Raw genomic sequence first — 20,506 nt, forward strand, 5'->3', positions numbered from 1 at the left:
TATGACGATATTTTTGCCAATCGTTGTTAATGTGACTTAGTTAATATCATACACACAGAAACCAAAAGAAAATAAAAATAATAAAAATAAACGATAACCTTATATTATCTATATCTAAACTTTCGAAACCCTGCAGGAAGAGCGGGCCAAAAAGCAAAGTACGTCAGTTTAGTTATCTACCGCCCGGGTGGTTTTCTGCCCGGGTCTCCGCACCCAAAGAAGCCGCCTTTTTGAGCTCCTGCGTCGCGACAACCAGCCACAAGCATCCCTGGGTGCACGTTCTCTCCTGCGTGGATGATGCTGGCTACGAGCTTGCCTAGGTACTGTCTGCCCACCATCTCGTTGCATCCAGCCGTGACGCCTGAGTGTGGGCGTGGATGTGACTGAAAACGAGTGCGAAAAAGAGAAGAACAAGGACGAGAGTGTTCCAAATTGGGGCGCGGTGCTGCCTTGATTTCCTTGGAATTCCTAGTAGGCGTGTTTTAGCGTCTGGTCCCCATCGAGCTCATGGAAGCCCAGGGAATCATGGCCACCGGTGACGGAATCATCGCTGCACCACCCTCGCTTGAATCTTCAAGCCTGGACCCTCTCCATGTGTTGCCTGCATCCTCATCGACCGCCGCACGATCCCTCGCAACCTCAATCCCCGCCTTAACCGCCAGTTTCTCCGTGGTGTCCGGCTTCTCTTCGCATCTCCCTCCCCCGCCAGTAACCCCCCCAGCACCTTCAACCATGGTGGGGTGGATCGGCTGGATCTTTTCCTTCATCTTCCAGGTCATTCCAAGTGTTCTATACTGGATTGTTACCTTCACGACCATCACCTTGCCCACATGGCTGTTTACGCTCTTTTCTATGAGCCTTACCTTCACCATGAACTTCACGACCTTGTGAGTGACGCACCCTGATGTCCCATGCATGTATTCTATTGTCATTGGCAATTGCGGGTGAATCTCTAGTGCCAACACATGCTGACCATGATGGTTTCTATCGATAGACTCTTGATCGCGCTGGCCGTGGTCTCGACCATCAGTTGGTTTATCCGCTATCGTTTCCTGAACATGTACAGTCGTCTGCCTCCAGAACCGCAGCGCAAGGAACCCCAGCTCGATCTCTTCCCCGATGTACCGGACAGCGACACGAAACCGGGCTTGGCAAACTATCTGGATGAGTTTCTGAGCGCTATCAAAGTCTTCGGCTACCTCGAGCGGCCTGTATTCCACGAATTGACCCGCACCATGCAGACAAGGAAGTTGATCGCCGGCGAAACGCTCCTGCTGGAGGAAGAGAAAGGGTTTTGTTTGGTCGTTGATGGCTTGGTCCAAATCTTCGTGAAGTCCATGCGGGACAGAAAGTCGGGCTCAGATGAAGAGCTGAACCGCATGGCAGGTGAATCTTCCGACGAAGACGACCATCGACCGGACGGAAGGCAAGGATACCAGCTGCTTACCGAAGTAAAGAATGGAGCTTCGATGTCCTCGCTCTTTTCCATCCTGTCGCTGTTTACCGAGGATGTCCAATTACGATATGCAGACAGCTCAGCTTCCAGCGCTTCTAGTATAGGTCCGGGTCTTGCCATTGGCCCCGACTCATTTCCGGCGAGCCCTCGGGAAATGGACGACTCTCCGCATGTTTATCAAGGGGATCGTCTTGACCCGGCCTCGCACAGGAACAGCACTGCCGAAGACCTACCAGCTGTGCCGCCATTAAATCTGGGTGAAAGTCAAGTTCCACCCGCCCACTCTGCTCGCTCTGAAAGCAGAAAGTACTCAGGCAAAACGCGTAGGAAATCAGTGCATCCAGATATCGTTGCACGAGCGATGGTAGACACAACAATCGCAATCATCCCTGCAAGCGCATTCCGTCGCTTGACCCGAGTGTACCCAAAAGCGACTGCCCATATCGTCCAGGTAATCCTTACGCGCCTACAGAGAGTCACCTTCGCTACAGCGCACTCCTATCTGGGTCTAAACAATGAGGTGCTGGGAATAGAGAAGCAGATGACGAAATTCACAACGTACGATTTGCCAAATGAGCTGCGTGGGTCAGCGCTGGACCGTCTCAAAGACAAATTTATCAAAGAACGAGATCGCCTAGGCCAAGAGGAAGTAACGAAAGGGATTGCGTTGCATAACCCATATGGAGGACGGAGGCCCCGGTCGAGTAGCTTTCGAAGGAAGGAAGCCGCTCTTCAGGCAAAGATGGTCGCCTCTAAACGGCCAGTCTCCATGGTTGCCCAGGATAGCGCACTAAGTGATCGCGAGAATTCCGGTGTGAGTCCCGGGGATCTTCTATCTACCATTCAGCTTTCGCGCTTCGGTCCGAGATACGAGCACCTTGCCCCCCGGTTACTGAGTCCTCTTACGGAGAAAGAACACTCCCCCTTACGGTCCCCGTCTCCAATGATTCCAGGACGCGCATCTCCTTTCCACCGGAAAGAGTCTTTGGATGAGGATGCACTCTTCCGTGAATCAATCCTGGAGTGTATCATGAAAGGCATCGGCTTGACTGGAAGCACCAATGACTTCTTGCGTAAAAGTAGTCACCCTTCAGGCGATGTTTCCCCGAAGCTCCTCTCCTATGATTCTCGCCGCCAGAAAGCCGTCTTTAGCAACAACGCGTTTGGGTTCATTGATCCCTACGAAGGTTCTGCGGATGGTGAGAGCGAATCCATGATGTCCATGTCTGTCACCAGTGCCGGTGGCACCTCGCCTATTGTCAACTTGAGGGAAGAACTCCGAAATGACATTGAAATTGTCTATTTCCCTCAGGGATCGGTTCTTGTTGAGCAAGGCGAGCGCCATCCGGGTTTGTACTACGTTGTTGATGGCTTCCTGGATGTTGGTATTCCTGTGGACGACAAAGAAGAAGACCTTGTGGGATCATCCAGACCGGCACATGAGGAACTGTTCCCTATGTTAAGACGCACCAACACGAGTTCCTCTCGTGTGTCAGGCTCGGCAGCGGCAGCAAATGATCCTAGGCGGAAGAAGCAGTCGCGGAGGTCACTCTATCTTATTAAGCCCGGTGGGATCCAAGGCTATGTGGGCGCCGTCGCATCTTACCGCTCGTATACCGATGTCGTTGCGAAGACAGACGTATACGTAGGATTTCTTCCGCGGGCGTCATTGGAAAGAATAGCGGAGCGGTACCCTCTGGCCCTGCTGACTTTGGCAAAGCGGCTGACAAGCCTGCTCCCACGGTTACTTCTTCATATCGACTTCGCCCTGGAATGGGTGCAAGTAAGTGCTGGCCAGGTGATTTATCACCAGGGTGACGAGAGCGATGCAATCTACCTTGCCTTGAATGGACGTTTGCGGTCTGTACATGAAGGTCCAAATGGCAAGATGACCGTTGTCGGTGAATACGGCCAGGGAGAAAGCGTGGGTGAGTTGGAAGTGATGACCGAATCGACCCGGCCGGCGACTCTCCATGCCATCCGCGACACTGAACTCGCCAAATTTCCCCGGACTCTCTTCAACAGCCTCGCCCAGGAACATCCGGGAATCACTATTCAGGTCTCCAAACTCATTGCACAACGGATGCGGGACCTTGTCGAGACTCCGCTGGCCGAGAAGGGAGGTGAACCTGGTGTTTCTGGTACGGTGAAGACAGCAAAGTCGACTCTCAACCTTCGTACTGTTGGCATACTTCCTGTAACAGCTGGAGTTCCCGTTGTTGAATTTGGAAACAGGCTGTTACAGGCGCTTCACCAGATTGGGGTCACCAACGGCGCCACGTCTCTCAATCAAGCGGCTATTCTGAACCATCTAGGAAGACATGCCTTCAGTAAGATGGGCAAACTCAAGTTATCACAGTACCTGGCGGATCTGGAGGAGAAGTACGGCATGGTCCTCTACATTGCGGATACGAGCGTGAACTCTCCGTGGACGCAAACATGTATTACTCAAGCTGACTGTATCTTGCTGGTTGGTCTTGCCGAGTCGACGCCCAGCATCGGTGAATACGAGAGATTTCTCCTTGGGATGAAAACAACCGCTCGGAAAGAATTAGTCCTGTTGCATGGGGAACGGTACTGCCCTCCGGGACTGACCCGCCAGTGGTTGAAGAATCGTGTCTGGATCAATGGAGGCCATCATCATGTACAGATGGCCTTCCGACTGACGGCCGAACCCTCTCATCCCCAGACCAAACGCTTTGGAACCGTCTTGAAGCAGAGAGTTCAGGTTATTCAAGCTGAAATCCAGAAGTACACCTCGCGCCGTATCCGCCAGTCACCGCTATACTCTGCACAGACACCATTCAAGGGCGACTTTCATCGCTTGGCGCGTCGGCTCTGTGGCCGGTCGGTGGGGCTTGTGCTTGGTGGTGGAGGTGCCAGAGGTATTGCCCAGGTCGGGGTAATCAAAGCTCTAGAAGAAGCAGGCATCCCAATTGATGTCATTGGCGGCACTTCGATTGGTTCTTTCATTGGAGCTCTGTATGCACGGGATGCTGACGTTGTGCCCATGTATGGTCGTGCAAAGAAGTTTGCGGGCCGCATGGGAAGCATCTGGCGATTCGCCCTGGACCTGACCTACCCTACTGTTTCCTATACCACTGGGCATGAATTCAACCGTGGCATCTTCAAGACGTTTGGGGATAGTCAGATTGAAGACTTCTGGCTCGAGTTCTACTGCAACACCACCAACATTAGCCGATCGCGTGCCGAATATCACTCTTCTGGCTACACGTGGCGGTACGTACGTGCATCCATGTCATTAGCTGGCTTGATCCCGCCGATCTGCGACGAAGGTAGCATGCTGCTTGATGGCGGCTACATTGACAATCTTACGGTCGACCATATGAAAGGGCTGGGTGCGGATGTGATTTTTGCGGTGGACGTGGGATCGATTGATGACAACACCCCGCAAGTGTATGGCGACTCCCTGTCCGGGTTTTGGGCAGTGGTGAACCGCTGGAATCCGTTCAGCTCGTGTCCTAACCCACCAACGCTGTCTGAGATTCAAGCACGCCTGGCGTATGTGTCGTCGATCGAGAACCTCGAACGTGCCAAAAACACCCCTGGGTGCCTGTACATGCGCCCGCCCATTGATCCATACGGGACGCTGGACTTTGCGAAGTTTGACGAGATCTACCAACTGGGCTATGCGTATGGTAAGAATTACTTGGAAAAGCTGAAGCGGGAGGGATCACTTCCGCTTCCCGAAGAGACCGAGGAGAAGAAGAAGCTCCAGCGGACGCTGGCGCCCCGTCGCGCGAGTATCTAATGTTTCTGTCCAACATATGATGCTATTCGTATGACTGCGACCGAGCCGGCAGGGTGGGATAGTTCTGTTTTCCATGTGTTACTCTTTTCCTCCCGGACTTTCAGCGGCGATCTTCTGCTCTATACCCGAGACTATCTCCCTTTGCTATGCTTTTGGTTGCATTCATCCGGCATGTACATGTCTCTAGTCCAATCCCGATAGACATGAGTTGTAGATAGAACCACATAGACGTGTAACCGAGCCAATTTCATTTATTTCCCGTGCTCGTCCCCATCGACAATCTAAATAGTTGGTCCAGGCACTGGGGAGTGGTTCCCGTCCCCAGTTTTCCTCTCGGAATGATTCGCGGCCCCAGGAGTCTAGACCCTCGCCATACGCAAGGCTGGATCCGGGACCCAGCGGAAAGAAACCCTTTTGTTGCTTAGTCGAGTTATAGATTTCTTCTTCTCGTCGGTCAACATTCTCTTTTCCCTGTCATTCCATGCGTGGAGCTGGAAAGCAAAGAAAGAAAAAAGTTGCCAGGCGATCGCTCCACTTGATCTGCTGCTGAAGCGGTCGGTTGAATTGCGGGTGAGTTCTGTTCTGTTTGTTGGATGAGTGGCTGTCAGCTGCCAACTCCCCCTCCCTCTCTCTCTGCCCCCCTCCTCGGCTGTTGTGACACGCGGCTTGGTTTCTTCCCCGAATCGGACCTCGCCAGGTTTCCTCCGACGATCATCAGCGTCAACATCATCATTGATCATCACTGTTCTTACCAATTTCTATCCAACTCATTTATCTGCCATCTGTCGGGGACTTATCATCTTGAGAGAGCTGGGGGTTCTCTCTGCAATGCGCGTGTGGCCTCGCTGACCAACAAAGCCACCTTCTCAAAGCCCGATGCTGCAGGGTTTCCAAACTCTAATGCGAGAACCACCATGCAAGGCTGAGCCTCTTCATCAACCCTCCCCATTGACTTCCTCAACGGCCTCGGGTGAGATCAATTCAAGGGCAGCAGTGTCTTCGAAGGCGAACAATCCCTTCTTGAGTGGGATCTACACAAAATGGTCCAATCGCTGGGTCTGCCCATGTGCTCGAGAAGCCTGTATACATGGTGCTTTACCATGTTTTGCTTGGGACTCCTGGCTCTACTGTACGTCAGGCTATTGAGGGATGATCTCATCTTAGTTCTCGGTGCGTTTCCACCTCCAAGCTCATCGATTTAATTAGCTAGGGTTCCTAACGCTATGCAGGTCGAGTCGAGAAACCCCCGGCTAGGCGCAAACATAACGCACTGGTTCTGGCGAAGACTAGCTCTGAAGATGTCACCTGGGCTTATGCTCTCAAGCCCCAGTAAGTGTTCTAAACTCCAGTTCGATCCGATCGAAATACCATCACGACATGCTCACCAGTTGGATAGTTGGAAACCTTACATCTACACCTCCGACAAAGAGCCTGGTTACCGCCCTATCCCGGCGAACAAGGCCCGCGAAGGCATGGCATACCTGACGCACATCATTGAACACTACGACTACCTTGCGGATGTTACGGCCTTCATGCATGCCTCTGCCACTCAGTGGCATAACGATGTCGGCGACACGGCTTCGTCCTCTCTGCTTCAAAATCTCAGCCTGGACGCCGTGAACAAGGCTGGATATGCGAATCTCCGCTGTGAGCACCGTCCAGGATGTCCCGTAGCCGTGCGCCCCTTTGATCCAGCCATGGAGTCAAACCATAACGTGGTGTATCGCAACTTCACCTCAATCTACATGGATATGTTCTCCGTGCCGCGGGAGCAGGTCCCTACCGAGATCGGTGGGGTCTGCTGTGGTCAGTTTGTGCTCACAAGGGACCGGATCCGGGAGCGGCCACGAGATGACTATGTGCGAATGCGCGACTGGGCTCTGGCGACCGATATGGATACTTTTGCAGCGGGGTCGGTCTTCGAGATGCTCTGGCATATCATCTTTCTTGAGCAGCCAGTTTCGTATGTGTTGCCCAATCTTAAATGCCGCAAATTTTCGAGAAAAAAGCTGACTCGACATATTAGATGCCCCGATGTCCAACAGTGTTATTGTGAGCTTTATAATATTTGCCCAGAGATCGATTCTGGCTCTTGAGCCACAACATCCGCTTTGGCACTTTGTTGGACTAAAACTCCGGCGTAAGCTGAGTAAGGTCTTATGGGCTCTCCTGATGCGACCATCAGTATTGAGTTGGCGACATGCTGTTGCGTTTGACTCATCACCAGCCAGTATGGTATTACTACACAGCCTCGCAGGATTCAGCTGTTCGGGCCTAAAGGACGCCTGACCGCTCCAAGCAGCCTCTTTCGTCTGCATTATGTCAGCGCGCCGGCCTCGCCATGCCAGACTTCTAAGTTTGCATCGCATTTGCGCACTGTCTACTCGGGTAGTTTCTCCTTGTTGCGTCTGTGAGCTAAGACTGCTGGCTGCTCGTCATCGGCCACCAGTCTGCCCCACTGCCGGCCTTGCATCAACAATACTTTGTGCTTATGGGGTGGTTGAGAGCAAGTAAAGGAACATTGGCCGAGTTTGGGCCGGGTGATCGCGGCGAATAAAGCACCCACAAGGAAGGCGATGCAGGATAGTTAGGGATGCAGGTATGTCTAGGATGAAGCCCGACGAGCGAGAATTTCGTCTGTCAATCAAAGAAAGATTTGAAAGGGCAGAGGGGGCGGATGTGGTTCTGGTAGTGCGAGGGAGATGCATGCGGAGGAAGGAATGTATGTGGAGTTCCAGCCGCGGAAGGCGTATTGGGGAGAGATCCGAGAATGACTTCTATATCTGTCGGTGCTTCTGAGACATATCGGATCGCCCGGAATGACCATGCCCCTTGGCTAAAATGGCATCTTTCCCATTTCTTTTCCCGCCGATCTGAACCGCGAACCGACTTAGTGCACACCGCTACCCCCTTACATTACCCCGATCTTCCCCCAAGAAAACCGGCCAAGGACATTGCACCAGTCCCTGGTATGCCCCTTGTACTAGCTTACCGCAGTATAATCCCACCTTCGCTCTCACATCATGGCTCCTCCAGTCATATTCACGGCAGCAGTCTTGTTCATGCTGCCCAACCAACTCGCAGCCCTGCCTCAGAACCCTGGGAACATCTCCACTCCCGCAACGGCCAACCATGGCGTGCTGCCGAGGTCCCTTGAATCCTGTCTAGGAGCTACTGGCGTATCAGTTGTGTACGCCACGGATGCTGGGTACTCGAATCTCACGGTGGCGGACAATAGCAATTACCACCCCCATCCCCAAGCTGTTGTCATTCCCAACTCAACGGAGCAAGTTGCTGCTACTGTTCGCTGCGTGGCAGCCGAGCAGGGCCGGGTCACTCTCACGACCCGTGGCGGTGGCCATGGCTATGCTGCGTACAGTCTCTCAGGACAAGTCGTCATCGACTCCAGCCAGATGACCGACATTGTCCTGGACGAGAGCACACAGGAGGTTACCGTGCAGATGGGTCAGAAGCTTGGCCCGCTAGCTCTGGCGATGGGCCGCGCGGGGTATGCCTTGCCTCATGGCACCTGTCCGGGGGTGGGGGTAGCTGGACACAGCCTGGGAGGTGGCTGGGGGTTTACCTCTCGCGAGTGGGGATGGCTAGTAGACAGATGTAAGTTGAATGATTCGTTCGAATGCCTTCCGAATTTCCCAGCTAATTCCAAGCCAAGTGGTCTCACTGGAGCTTGTGGATGTGACCGGCCGCATCCGAACGATCAGCCCTAAGGCAACAAACCCCAATACCACATCTACTGACGACACAAATGATGGTGATCTCTGGTGGGCGCTTCGGGGTGCTGGCTCCAACAACTTTGGTATCGTTACCTCGTTCACCTACCGCATGCAGCCCGCCCCAACGGCTATCGTCAACTACAACATTGGCTTCGCGAGTCAGTCAGACTGCGTACAGGTCCTTTTAACCCTACAAGAGATTGGATCCCACCCAGCGACCTCCTCTGCGGGCTTCCCGACCTCTTTGGGTGGAGAACTCATCATAGATGGTGGCTACCAGCCCCCTAAGGCCTACTGCAGCTTTACGGGCCAATACCTCGGCGATTCAGCCGCCTACAACGAAACTATCCAGCGCCTCCTTTCCCCACTCGCACGCCAATCCATCCAGCCCCTCACAACCACCAGCTCCTTTTACACCAACTGGGTCTCCGCTCTCACCAATCTCATGGGTGACCTCGACTCTCCGTCTGTCCCACAACCCTATTACGCCAAATCCCTCTTCGACGACGGGCACCCTAACTACACCAGCGCCTCCATCTCGAGGATATTTTCCGCCATCCAGCCCGCAGGGCCTGATGCCTTCATCTCCTTCGACCTGAATGGCCCTGATGCCGCTACCACCCTGCCCCCGGATGACTCTGTCGGGCCCATGGCTTTCAACCACCGAAACAATCTCTTCATGTCGCAAATCTATGCTTGGGATTTCCCGGGGTTCACAAATGCGTCAGCACGGGAGACTGCAGTTGATAGGCTTTCCGATGTCGCGGATGCAGTGCGCCAGGCCGCTCCTAAGGGCGGTTGGCAAGCGTATCAGAATTATATCGATCCGTATTTGCAGAACTGGGCGGAGAGGTATTATGGGGACGCTTTGGATCGGCTGAAGGAGATCAAGAAGAAGTGGGACCCTTTGAACATTTTGGATTTCCCACAGGGGTTGGGACGGGCTTGATGTGTGTAAATGTATGTATGGGTGGAGCTGGACCGGTGGGTGTCTCCGGGATTGTAAGTGTAGACGAAGTTCCTTTTGGAGCGACAGAGGACGACACGAGTTGGATAGACACTTGAAGCGATAATAAGATAGACCAATCCATGAATAGACACCAGACTCTTGATTAATCTTACAAAATCGCAAGAGTAGTCCATACCGACAGCTTTATATGCACAATACAGTGAACAAACTCAAGGTTACTGTTTGTCATTGCCCTGATTCAATATATCTTAAATTGTCCCAAAATCTCCTAATATTCTTCAAGCTTTCAACCATACACATACACATACACACAAACCCATACTAGCAGTTTATCTTTGCCTGCGTGGCCAGCTAACTCGAATCATCTGACTAGTAGTACTACCAGCTAACTGAATTACATTTTCGTTACTGTCAGTTCATCTATACCGGCCCGGCTTAGTTGTAATCCCCCGCAGACACTGAGAAACACCCATATATACATTCCGATACTGTTAGCTAGACAAGTTGTAAAGCAGTAACTTTGAACAGACCACACCGATTGTTTCGGGTATGGGTTAAAAGTACAAGAATTAGTCATTGTAGATCGGATCTGGTGTCTCTCGTATCTATCTGTCAGATACTATGAAGACGGGGCAACAGAACATTACGAAGTACTCTCGAGTTATTTCGGGGAGAGAGTGGGACAGATACCCCCGAAATGATAAATATGACTAACAAATGGTCCTTGATTTCCAGTTGAACTGGTTTGTATTTGGGTTATGTTATCGAAGATGAGCTGGAGTTTTGTTTGACTGATATGTAACTATCGGGTTATTATAGTATGACTGTTTAACTCAATAAGCAACTATTTATGTATTGTTGGAAAACCTTTACAACCTCTACAATACAAATTCAGCTATCGGCTGGTTAGTATGTTTCTGCAATTTAGACAGACCATATATTATTATTGTACTATTATTACACATTGGATAACCCAGACGCAGCACAGCACGGGGTAGATCCAATAGAACAGAATCAAATCAGTTGTGTAAAGAATGACAAGACAAGATTATAGTGGTAATTAGTAAAGATGGTATTAGTAACAGCAACGATCCCGGTCACCACCCCGATCCATCTATGCACACCCACCACCTATTCCTCTTCTCCTTCTTCAGGTCGTTCAAGCGTGTTCAAGTCGTACGGACATTAACGAATGGACATTAGTATGTAGGGATATCAAACGTATTAACATCATCAGTATTAGTAGATGTTCAATCAAAGCCAAGTCAACTGTGGTATCGTGGTCGTAGAGAGAGACGGAAAAGGGTATCGAATCATCATCTCGCTGGAGACGGACGACAGCTATCGCTTGTGCGTGATGTACATGCAGACCGGTACATGAACGCACAAGAGAATGCGTTGGCATGCGTCGCCGCCATTAGTCGAGACGGATTATCTGGCAGTCGAGTTTCAAGTCTAGGCTGTGGCCACAGGCGCGTCAGCAGGACCGCCGTGGGCGCCACCGGTGTTCTTCTCCCGGACTGGGGTGCTCTCGCGACGGTAGGCCCAGAGAGCACCGACTTCGAGGAAGATGGCGAAGAAGGTGAAGATGAAGGTCAGGAAGATGAAGGCTTCATTGGCCTTCTTCTTGGAGCAGGATAGGCCGGGGGGAGAGTTGGCGCCGCAGTTGTGCCAGTTGTAATCTTGCGCGGCAAAGATGAAAGCCGTGAGCCAGCTGTGGTCATGGTCAGTATCAGCACAGAAGGATATAGATGCTGCTTGATTGGATGGCACATACAGGTACGAGAAGATGACATCGATGATCAAGACAAACTTGCTCAGGGCATTGGGCATGAACGGCGAGATAAAGGCGGGCAGGAAGAAGACAACAGACATGGTCGACTAATCCATGGTTAGTTGATAAGGTTTGATCTGTTTACATCAAGGATGGGAGCATGCTTACAATGACTTCCCAGTAGATGGTGTGCTGGCCGCGAGGTCCCTTGTGGATGAAGTAGGAGGTGATACCCATCACGATGACTGCACTGGCCCACTGCATGAACCGAGTGACCAGCTGTAGTGGACGGGCCACAGTACTGGAGAACATGGCTGCGATTGACTGGACTGAAAGTGTATAGAGATGGGAAGAAAGTGAGATAGTAGGGCAGCTAGTAGTTTATTGGGCGACGCGCAAAGAGAAGCTCAGTTCCACTGACAGACTGGTTCGTCGGACTCTGATGAATGGATGATGAGGAGGGGAAGGAATGCCAGGACAAGGTTCTTTATATGTCGCCTGGTCGGCTTGAATGGATAGGACGGAAGGGCGCATGGCCGACCGAATTAACGGGGCGTATCTTTTACGTCAGAGGTTGTTGTATTTTTTTTTTTTCCCCCTTAAGCTTGAGCCGAAAGTTTTTCTGGCCCTCAGTAGTAGTGGCCTGTCCAGGGAAAACTGAGGGACGCCAACGGAAGGAGGGCCAGCTTAGGCGGGTTTTTTGGCGCTTTTCCCCAGATGCGTCATAATTTCCTCTGCATGAAGTAAGTCAGTTCCGAGGCGGACCAGTTGTTGTGTCGGTTGTGTGATTGCACTGACCAGATTGCCGTAGTTGTGCAGGAAGACCACATCAACAGAGGGGTACTAAGGTAGGGGACAGCATCATACTGTTCCTAGGATGGGAGGGGTGCCCAACCGAGGTGGAAGGCAATGGCCATCACAGCAGCATCAACATCAACAACCGCAACAACGCAGCTGGGTCTGCATCACAGTTGGGGTGGGGATCAGGTCCGGCATGGCTAGTGTGAGGATCAGCGTGGACCATGGACTGATGGATGGAGCCAGATGGACAGAGTCGGGAACGGACCAGGCAAGGGAGAGAGGGTGTTGTTGGTCAACTCATGATTGCCAGGTTGCGTGACTGGACGGTGATTGAAGGATTGGAGGGTGGAAGAAGCCAGAATTGAAGCCGTGAAGCCACTCAAGTTCCATCGTCATGGCTTGGCGTCACGGGGGATCGCCCGGTCTGGATCTCGTCGGATTTCCTTCGGTCTTATCTTCATTCTTCAATTCTGGCTACCTTTCTACAATTTTCCATCATCACTACTCACTGTCCATCCCATCTCTATCATCTATTCCATCATCAGAAGCATCTAGTCTTTTCACTCATACTGAATAATTATCTCCAGGAATGTTAACTAACTATGATTTCACCGTGACTCAGCACCGTACTCAGCGCTGGTCATCAAGCAGCTTCCACCAGCTTCGGCACAGACCAATGGCGACCACGCCACGTCCCATCGTGCAACCCGGCGGGTTCCAACGGGATCAATAATCAGTCAATGCACTCCCTCCCTCTCTCGAGAAGCTTCGAGCTACAGTGAGACTAAATCTTCCGCCGTGCTTTGCAACTCTGCAGATCCTCGCATCCCGGAACGGTCGGCAGGATGAGATCATCCCTCCCCTCCTCGGATTTCAGCAGTCACCTGCTCCTCCCTTTCCGTGGTTATCCATCCCTCCCTCTCTGTCTTTTCTTTCAGATGGCATGGCTTGTACAGAGTAGGCTTCGTGACTCAACAATGGACCTGTGATGCCGGACCCACAAGGCTGAATGAGAGCAGGAATTGGATGGCCATGGATATTGGGTCGACACCTTCCCGCTTCTTCCGGTTGATCCACACTTTGGTATTCCGCTCTACATACTCAACCACCACCACCACCACCACCGCTGTTACCTGCATGATTGTCTCTTGCAGCAGGGATGCCCGTTTAGTTGTTTGTATGACATCCCGTCTGTAATGCAGGTAGGTATGAACACCGCATCAAGTATGCATGTGTGTTCCCCTCTTTCCCCCTCTTCTTCTCTCCCTCAATACTATACCCTACAAAGTAGCTATCGTAGCTATCTCTCACCTCCCTCCCTGCATACCAAGCTGCCCTCCTATGTCTCGTACCTCTCCCCCCGAAACTCAATAACCGAAACCTATTTACCTTTTTCCACCCTTCCCCTCCCGATAAAACCGAACAAAACACATGACACCTACTTGCCAACCCAAAACTCAACTGTACTCTACCAATCCTAAGCCTCATTCACAACTGGCTGGCCAGGGTTTCCTTGCATCTCTTTCTACCGTGATCAATCTCGCTGATCCGGGGATCCCAACCCTCCCATCCACCGAAAACATGCTCGGACTATTTCCAGCCACGGGGACAGCTATTGAACCTTTATCCGTTTAGACTTCTTCCACCGCCATGGTTTGAACTCTTATTCTCGTTCTTGTTACTCGAACCTGTTCAAGGTCTGCCCAAAACTAAAAGTATACATATGCATAGATCCGATACTCGTTGAGTTCGCATGTTTTGAATCTGCCTATCTAGGCAAGGGGGCTGCTTCTCATTTTTGAGATTGTGGCGGGGCGTACTCCGTACTACTAGTTAGTTGGGTGTTAAATTTGTCAAGACTATCTCCTTTGTAGAGTGTGTCGAAAGTACGGTCTTCACGACATCGGCAGGATGCTGATTAACTTCTGACAAAACTGACAAGGGTGCAATCAAGGGTGCAGAGCTGATCATGATGATCCCTAGCATGATTGGTTTTGGTGCCTTGCCCGCTACGGCGCTCGATACGGGGTGCCGCTGCTACTCGTAGTGGTCATGAGTACATGAGAAAATATAGCACTCCTCCCACTCCACCCGATACTATCAATGTTAAGGATGACTACTGAACTCCTATATAGTAACTACTTCGACTTCATAAAGGATGCTAATATTACAACAAAACAAAGCAGTAATGTGACTGACAAGTCAATAAGTTACTAACCTGACTGATAGCAAAACTTAGACATCCAGTTGCTTTCAAACCCGCGCTCAGTTTAAGGAAGTTCAATTTCGTTGAGTTTGCTACTATAGTGCTCAAAGACATGAAGTATTTGACTGGAACACTATTTATGAATCCGGAAAGATTTACTCGAAGAAAAGAGACCCAGTGAGCCTCTGAATATTACCATGAGAGGTTTACTATTAGATTCTTCCCTGTAGAGTACTACGCGTGGGTCTGCGTGGTCGCTACAGCTATAAGCAAACATAAGACGGCGGCTGATATAATCTGTTTTGTTCCAGCTCATCTGGACCTGGCCGCCAAGAATTGATCAGACCGACACATGCTATCTAACCTCTTTTCCTACTCGAGCTACTATATCAACTAATAAGATATCTACTAAATCTCATTTGGTTGTACAGCCTTATCCAGGGAGCGGGAGTTCAAATTCTATACAGCTTCCTATTAATCTTTAGCCAAGGAAATGAACCAGGTTAAGAATGACGGGAGTTGGGTGTCTGCGGGCCTCTGTCGGAGATATAATATATAGCCGCCATCATACTCTGCAAAAGTGATGAAGAGTTCGTGTCGAGCTGAGATCTATAAGAGCTTCTGCGTGCCTTTAGTATAAGACTGAAGAAGGACAGGTATTGGGATAAGGAAGGGACCCACAGTTTATGTAGAAGAGGGTAATATCCCATTCATAATCCAACCCGACATCTGAGCTCCCTCTTGGACCTTAATCTGAATCTTATACGACAACATGCATGATGCGATCAGATTCATCTGGAGTTGGTATTTGAGACATAGGACTGGAATTTGCAGACAGTTTTTTGATGAGGAGTTTCCTGTTCCTCATCACGTTGCTGCGCGTGCGCTTTGGCAACAGGCCTGACTGGCTGAATTCCCTCTATTTCTGGCAGCTCGGCTATGATAATGTTGGGCAATAGCAACGCTTCCCTCTGGAGTTTGCACGGCTTCGATATGTTTGCGATATTTCACTGCTGAGAAGCTTCTTAGCCCGGACAAGATATGGCTCTAAGGCTGGCGGTAGGCAAAAGAGTAGGTCCCCAACATTAGGCTGCCGGAGAATGCACAAGCAAGGATTACTGAGAGGTTATTTCAGAGGATGAGACAAGCTAGGTCGTATACTCTGTCTTGTCTATAATATCGTGCTTCACGGCTGCCCTCGGTCAAAAGATGGGGTCAGCAGGCAACGGAAAAAGTATTTATAATATTTTGGAAACGCAAAGATCTACTGATTCTTAACTAAACGCGGACAACAAGGACTCCTATATACTAGGGGCTGCAACGCGGGACGCAGAATAAGGGAATAGCGGCAGTCCCTTTGTGAAAGTAAGCTCTTGTTCAAGCACTGGTATCTATCTAACCACGCATTTATATCATTGATTCAGACGCCGTGAGCATGATGCTTGTTCCGTGGGAGCAGCACCCATATGGCGATCAATGCAACCAACAACGCGAGAACGAACGGCTGCAGGCTTTGTACACCGCGCGCCCCGGATATAGCACCGGCAACAAATGGCAGTCTACGGTCGAGCGGAATATTAGTCAAGTAGTTTAAGCAACAATAGGTCGGAAAGCTTTGTGAAGTAAGGGAGATAAACGTACATTGCTCCACCTCCACCAGCCAAAGCCGATGCAAGTCCAATGCCGGGGGTATGTAGGTGCTTGGGGAGCAGCTTAGCCGCCACAACAATGGCTGCGGGAAATAGAGGGCCAGTGAAGAAGCCAAGCAGCGAGACCGCCACTGCAGATACGACAAACTGTGGCACCAGCCAAAAGATAAGCTCTAGGGCGATTGAGATCACAAGATAAATGCTGATAGCAATTCGTTCTCCTTGATTATCATTCAGTATCCATGTAGTCAGGCTTTGGTGGAGGAAAGGGAAGCATACCCAACCAGTCATTCACAAAGCCGAGTACAAGACGGCCCACGGTGACACCAGCCCAAAAGCCGGTTGGAATCAGGCCAGATTGGTAGGGCGCGCCATGACGAACTTGAACCATGAAGTCCACGACCCAGCCACCGACCGACACTGATCAGATTACATGATCAGTTTGGCCGATTAATCAGTCATCTAGCAGAGTGACGCACCTTCAACTCCCATGTACACGAACAGCCAAACTGCTATTAGCCAGGTAATAGGACTTTTCATAGCCTCTGTAGTCCTGCTCCCATCGCCACTGTCGGAGTTTCTGTGATTCGTGGCCCTGTAGCTAACCGCGTTTGCTTTCCAGAACAGAGTAGAGCTCACCATTAGTTCTAGAACGGACCCACCAAGCAGTGTATAGTAGAAATAATTCCAGCGAAGGCCGGACTTGATCACCTGAGTCCCTACCAGTGGACTTATGGTTGCCCTGCAGTGGTCCTCAGCATCGCCAAGGGGTAGTAATTTTACATCACAATGTCCACATACCCGAGACCATAAAATGCCTGAAGGACCCCCATCATGGCGTTCGCATTAGCCATATCAGCAATCCAGGAATTCCATGCCGCGTCAATGAGGCCATTGCCCAAGCCGACGATCACGTAGACAGCCAGCATTGCCGGCCAAGGCGGATGAATGGCCATTATCACATATGGAATGATATGACATAGAGGACCGATGATCGCAATCCCTCGCTGTCCAAGCGTCATATGAATCTTGTTGACAATGAGCGTGGCTATCGTATACCCGGCAAACGGAGTCACGAAGATCAAAGAGACCACGGTGGTAGACAATTTATAGTCTTCGCGAAGCTACTTCACTTTCAGCATCTCTCTGGTTTAAATGAACCGGCTTAGGCCTATAAAACGCATACATATGGGACGAGGGCCTGCAGAACAAGTGATTAGTCTGTTATCCTTCACTGATGCGGAAGGTCATTGAGAAAGAGAGCTCACTCCGTAAACACCATCATTTGCCCCCACAACTGTGAAACTGATAAATGTAGCCAAAAGACGCCATCTATTGATGGGAGGATCATTCCACTTTTGCTTCTGTTGTACGATTGCCTCTTCGGTACTTGGACCGAATGGTTGAACTGGGCTCTGTGACTCCTGTAGCCCTTGTGGAGCTAGCTCAATTGTTGTTGTTGACATGTTGTGCTTTTCAGAGGAGGAGATACAATGAAGTAGTGAAGGAAATGAAGGTTAATGACGTTACTTTGAATTTAATAGGTACCTGCTACATGTGATCACGGACGCTTTCCCCGCCTCATGAACCAAGAACAGACTTTAACTGGCGTTTATTATAGGCCGACCCACAAGGATAGAAGCATTGGCGACTGGCAGCGGTCAGCCAAGTATCTGTGCTGCATCCCGCTTTTGATTTGACATTGGATATGCTGTTTTCCTGCACTTCCTGCCTACAGTGGTGATGATCCTAACCGAAAGGAGCAATTCGTGGTATACTGAATCGGACAGGCGGTCTGGGTAAATAGCATGTGTTGTAAACTTTCCTAAATAGGATTAATTTACCACCGGTAGTTAATCTTGTATAGAGCATGGGAGGTCAAATTAGAATTATGGTTGACACGTTATGCTCCGATAGGCATGCTAAAATAGCCTGGTTGAACCTCACTATTCCCTTACTATATCCTGCATATTGTTTGTGTTTCACAACCACATGCTCGGGCCTAACAATTCATGTGGACGGTTACATCAACCCGAGAATTGCCATTGCCTGTGTGTCGGTACACCAACTCTAAATCTACTATATACAATCTAAATAGATCACAGTGTACATTGATGTCCATTCTAAACTTGGGCATCGGGCGAAATTATCCCAATCATAGGCACTTCCATCGCTTTCCAGTGATCTGGTGGAATTAACAATTCGCCTTCAACTACTTTCAGATCGGGAATTATATTTTGATAAGTCTATACGTTCAGCATCCTCTCCACATCATAATCTTCCAGAAGCGTAGCGTGCTCTCTTCTCAATTTGGCTGGATCATTGGTCTCGAACCAAAATGCCCACGTACTCTGAGTATTGATGTCAAGATTGTTCCGGCTCGACTTCAACCCCACATGCTGCAGCTGGGGCGGTGCCAGAGCATATCGAGTCAACTGGCTCTGATCAGCGTATTCCTCTATCATAGAGTCCGTCTGACCATGTCCTCTTGCGCTCAAGAACTCAATCAGACCGTCCACATTTTCCCTCGGAAACACCAAGCCCTGGGTGCAACATCCATACTGGTTCATCTCAACAACACCATGGAGCGGCATTACGTTGTATTTTCCGGCCATGTATACGAGTGCGGTGAAGGCTGGAACGCATACCATAGAGATAACCACGATGCTCAGGGTGTCAAGGTGCAGCCGTTGGAACCGAGTGTGCCGAAGCATTGATAAGGATGAGAATGTAGACAGCATGAGAAGGCCAAATATCAGGGGCATGTTTCTGTATGCCATGTCGGAATCGCTCCAGCCCAATGAGGTCTCGGTGTAGAAAAGACGGAGATAGATCCAGGGATCCCTTGGCTGTTGGCTCCGTTGTGAAATATCGGATAGTGCCTTCAGAGTCTTCGAGAACCAGCCTGTGGCAAGGATGATATCATCTTCGAAAATGATGGTGTAGGGGGCGTTTACTTCCTGACAGGCTCGTAGGGCGTATATATAATCGCTACAGACTATTAGCTGGCTCGGTCCTGGAAGCAGATGGTAATGAATCAAGGACTTGGGAAAAATGGACTCACAAGACTCCCTTTTCATAGAAATTCTTCTCTTTCTCCAGATCCTGCAAATGCTGAAGTTGTCCTTCTGTCACGTTATAACTATCCGCTGAGTCCACGAGCCTGCCCACCCATTTCTGATCCCAACTGGGATGAACTCTCGGATCTGTATCTGCAAAAAGAATACTGAGATACAACGCTTGCCGCTCCCTTTCATCCAGGCCCTCCAACAGCGAGCCAACAGATGCCTCAAAATAGTGGTCCGAGTCTCGTCGAACAGTGACCATGGCTATACAAACAGATGGTGTGCTTCCACTCTTCACATAATCTGGTGGATCTATGCCCGAATTATGCTGTGAGATAAAATGCCAGGCCTCACGTTCGCGGTGGAGACTGTAATCCAGCTCGTAGACATGGCGGTCTTCGAAGTAGGCAGAATGTGGATCACGCCAGAGGGTGACCCGGCAATAGAAGAATATTAAAAGCCAGACGAACAAGCTAGAAATGAGGATCTTCGATGCGCGTAGTTGGAGATAGTACGGGAAATGTGTGAAGAATTGCTTGGCCACTCTTGTCGGAGGGATAGGGAGCATTGTCTGGTGGTGGTGATTAGGGGAGGAGGGGGGAAGGGGGAGAGGAGCTCGGAACGAGGCTATAATATTGGAACGCTGGAAGTTGCATTTGCTAGGGTAATCAAAAGCCAGCTATAATACATTAAGGCAGATAGCGCAGGTAGCAGCATTTAGCAGTAGACAATATCCTTTTGCGAATTAGCGCAGTAATGTTGGAATGATGTACTCCGTACCCTAAGGGACTAAGTTACGGCCAACAAGGCTGAGAAGACTACCAGTACCCACAATCACCTACAGACCCCTACCGCTGACCTACGAACTCAAGTGTACGGGGCAAGAAAGGGTCCAACCCCTCCAACTAGTAATCACAGGGCTCTTGTCCACCCAGCACATAAGCGCCTAGCACGCAGCTCTACTGATTGTTCGTCGGTGTCTGACCCACCACCCACAAAATTTCCGCGGAGAGAGTACTAAGTGAGACATACAGAGCTAGTTATGCATTAGTGTATCAAATCACTGACCAAACCACAGT

General features: G+C 50.4%; 6 protein-coding genes across 6 annotated transcripts; 3 read left to right on the top strand and 3 right to left on the bottom strand.

The window, feature by feature from the left end:
- Nucleotides 1-525: 525 nt before the first annotated feature.
- Nucleotides 526-5,228, top strand: An14g03050 (uncharacterized protein; the record flags this gene model as incomplete). The annotated part of the gene is made up of 3 exons (XM_059744160.1): nt 526-887; nt 995-1,644; nt 1,792-5,228. 3 exons carry the CDS (start codon nt 526-528, stop codon nt 5,226-5,228), a joined length of 4,449 nt encoding a protein of 1,482 aa, XP_059604641.1.
- A 1,100-nt stretch (nt 5,229-6,328) lies between these two features.
- Nucleotides 6,329-7,324, top strand: An14g03060 (uncharacterized protein; the record flags this gene model as incomplete). The annotated part of the gene is made up of 4 exons (XM_001400894.3): nt 6,329-6,398; nt 6,458-6,557; nt 6,625-7,191; nt 7,255-7,324. 4 exons carry the CDS (start codon nt 6,329-6,331, stop codon nt 7,322-7,324), a joined length of 807 nt encoding a protein of 268 aa, XP_001400931.3.
- A 927-nt stretch (nt 7,325-8,251) lies between these two features.
- On the top strand, nt 8,252-9,911 carry An14g03070 (uncharacterized protein; the record flags this gene model as incomplete). The annotated part of the gene is made up of 2 exons (XM_001400895.3): nt 8,252-8,843; nt 8,902-9,911. 2 exons carry the CDS (start codon nt 8,252-8,254, stop codon nt 9,909-9,911), a joined length of 1,602 nt encoding a protein of 533 aa, XP_001400932.1.
- A 1,476-nt stretch (nt 9,912-11,387) lies between these two features.
- An14g03080 (uncharacterized protein) lies at nt 11,388-12,018 on the bottom strand (the record flags this gene model as incomplete). The annotated part of the gene is made up of 3 exons (XM_001400896.3): nt 11,388-11,646; nt 11,710-11,813; nt 11,875-12,018. 3 exons carry the CDS (start codon nt 12,016-12,018, stop codon nt 11,388-11,390), a joined length of 507 nt encoding a protein of 168 aa, XP_001400933.1.
- A 4,115-nt stretch (nt 12,019-16,133) lies between these two features.
- Nucleotides 16,134-17,828, bottom strand: An14g03090 (uncharacterized protein; the record flags this gene model as incomplete). The annotated part of the gene is made up of 7 exons (XM_001400897.1): nt 16,134-16,272; nt 16,355-16,583; nt 16,642-16,782; nt 16,842-17,104; nt 17,164-17,486; nt 17,549-17,563; nt 17,631-17,828. The coding sequence occupies 7 exons, from the start codon at nt 17,826-17,828 to the stop codon at nt 16,134-16,136; spliced, it is 1,308 nt and encodes a 435-aa protein (XP_001400934.1).
- Nucleotides 17,829-18,608: 780 nt separating this feature from the next.
- On the bottom strand, nt 18,609-19,995 carry An14g03100 (uncharacterized protein; the record flags this gene model as incomplete). The annotated part of the gene is made up of 2 exons (XM_001400898.1): nt 18,609-19,353; nt 19,427-19,995. The coding sequence occupies 2 exons, from the start codon at nt 19,993-19,995 to the stop codon at nt 18,609-18,611; spliced, it is 1,314 nt and encodes a 437-aa protein (XP_001400935.1).
- Between the last annotated feature and the right edge of the window lie 511 nt (nt 19,996-20,506).

The sequence above is a fragment of the Aspergillus niger genome (genome assembly GCF_000002855.4).
Source record: "Aspergillus niger supercontig An14".
Classification (NCBI taxonomy): Eukaryota; Fungi; Ascomycota; class Eurotiomycetes; order Eurotiales; family Aspergillaceae; genus Aspergillus; species Aspergillus niger.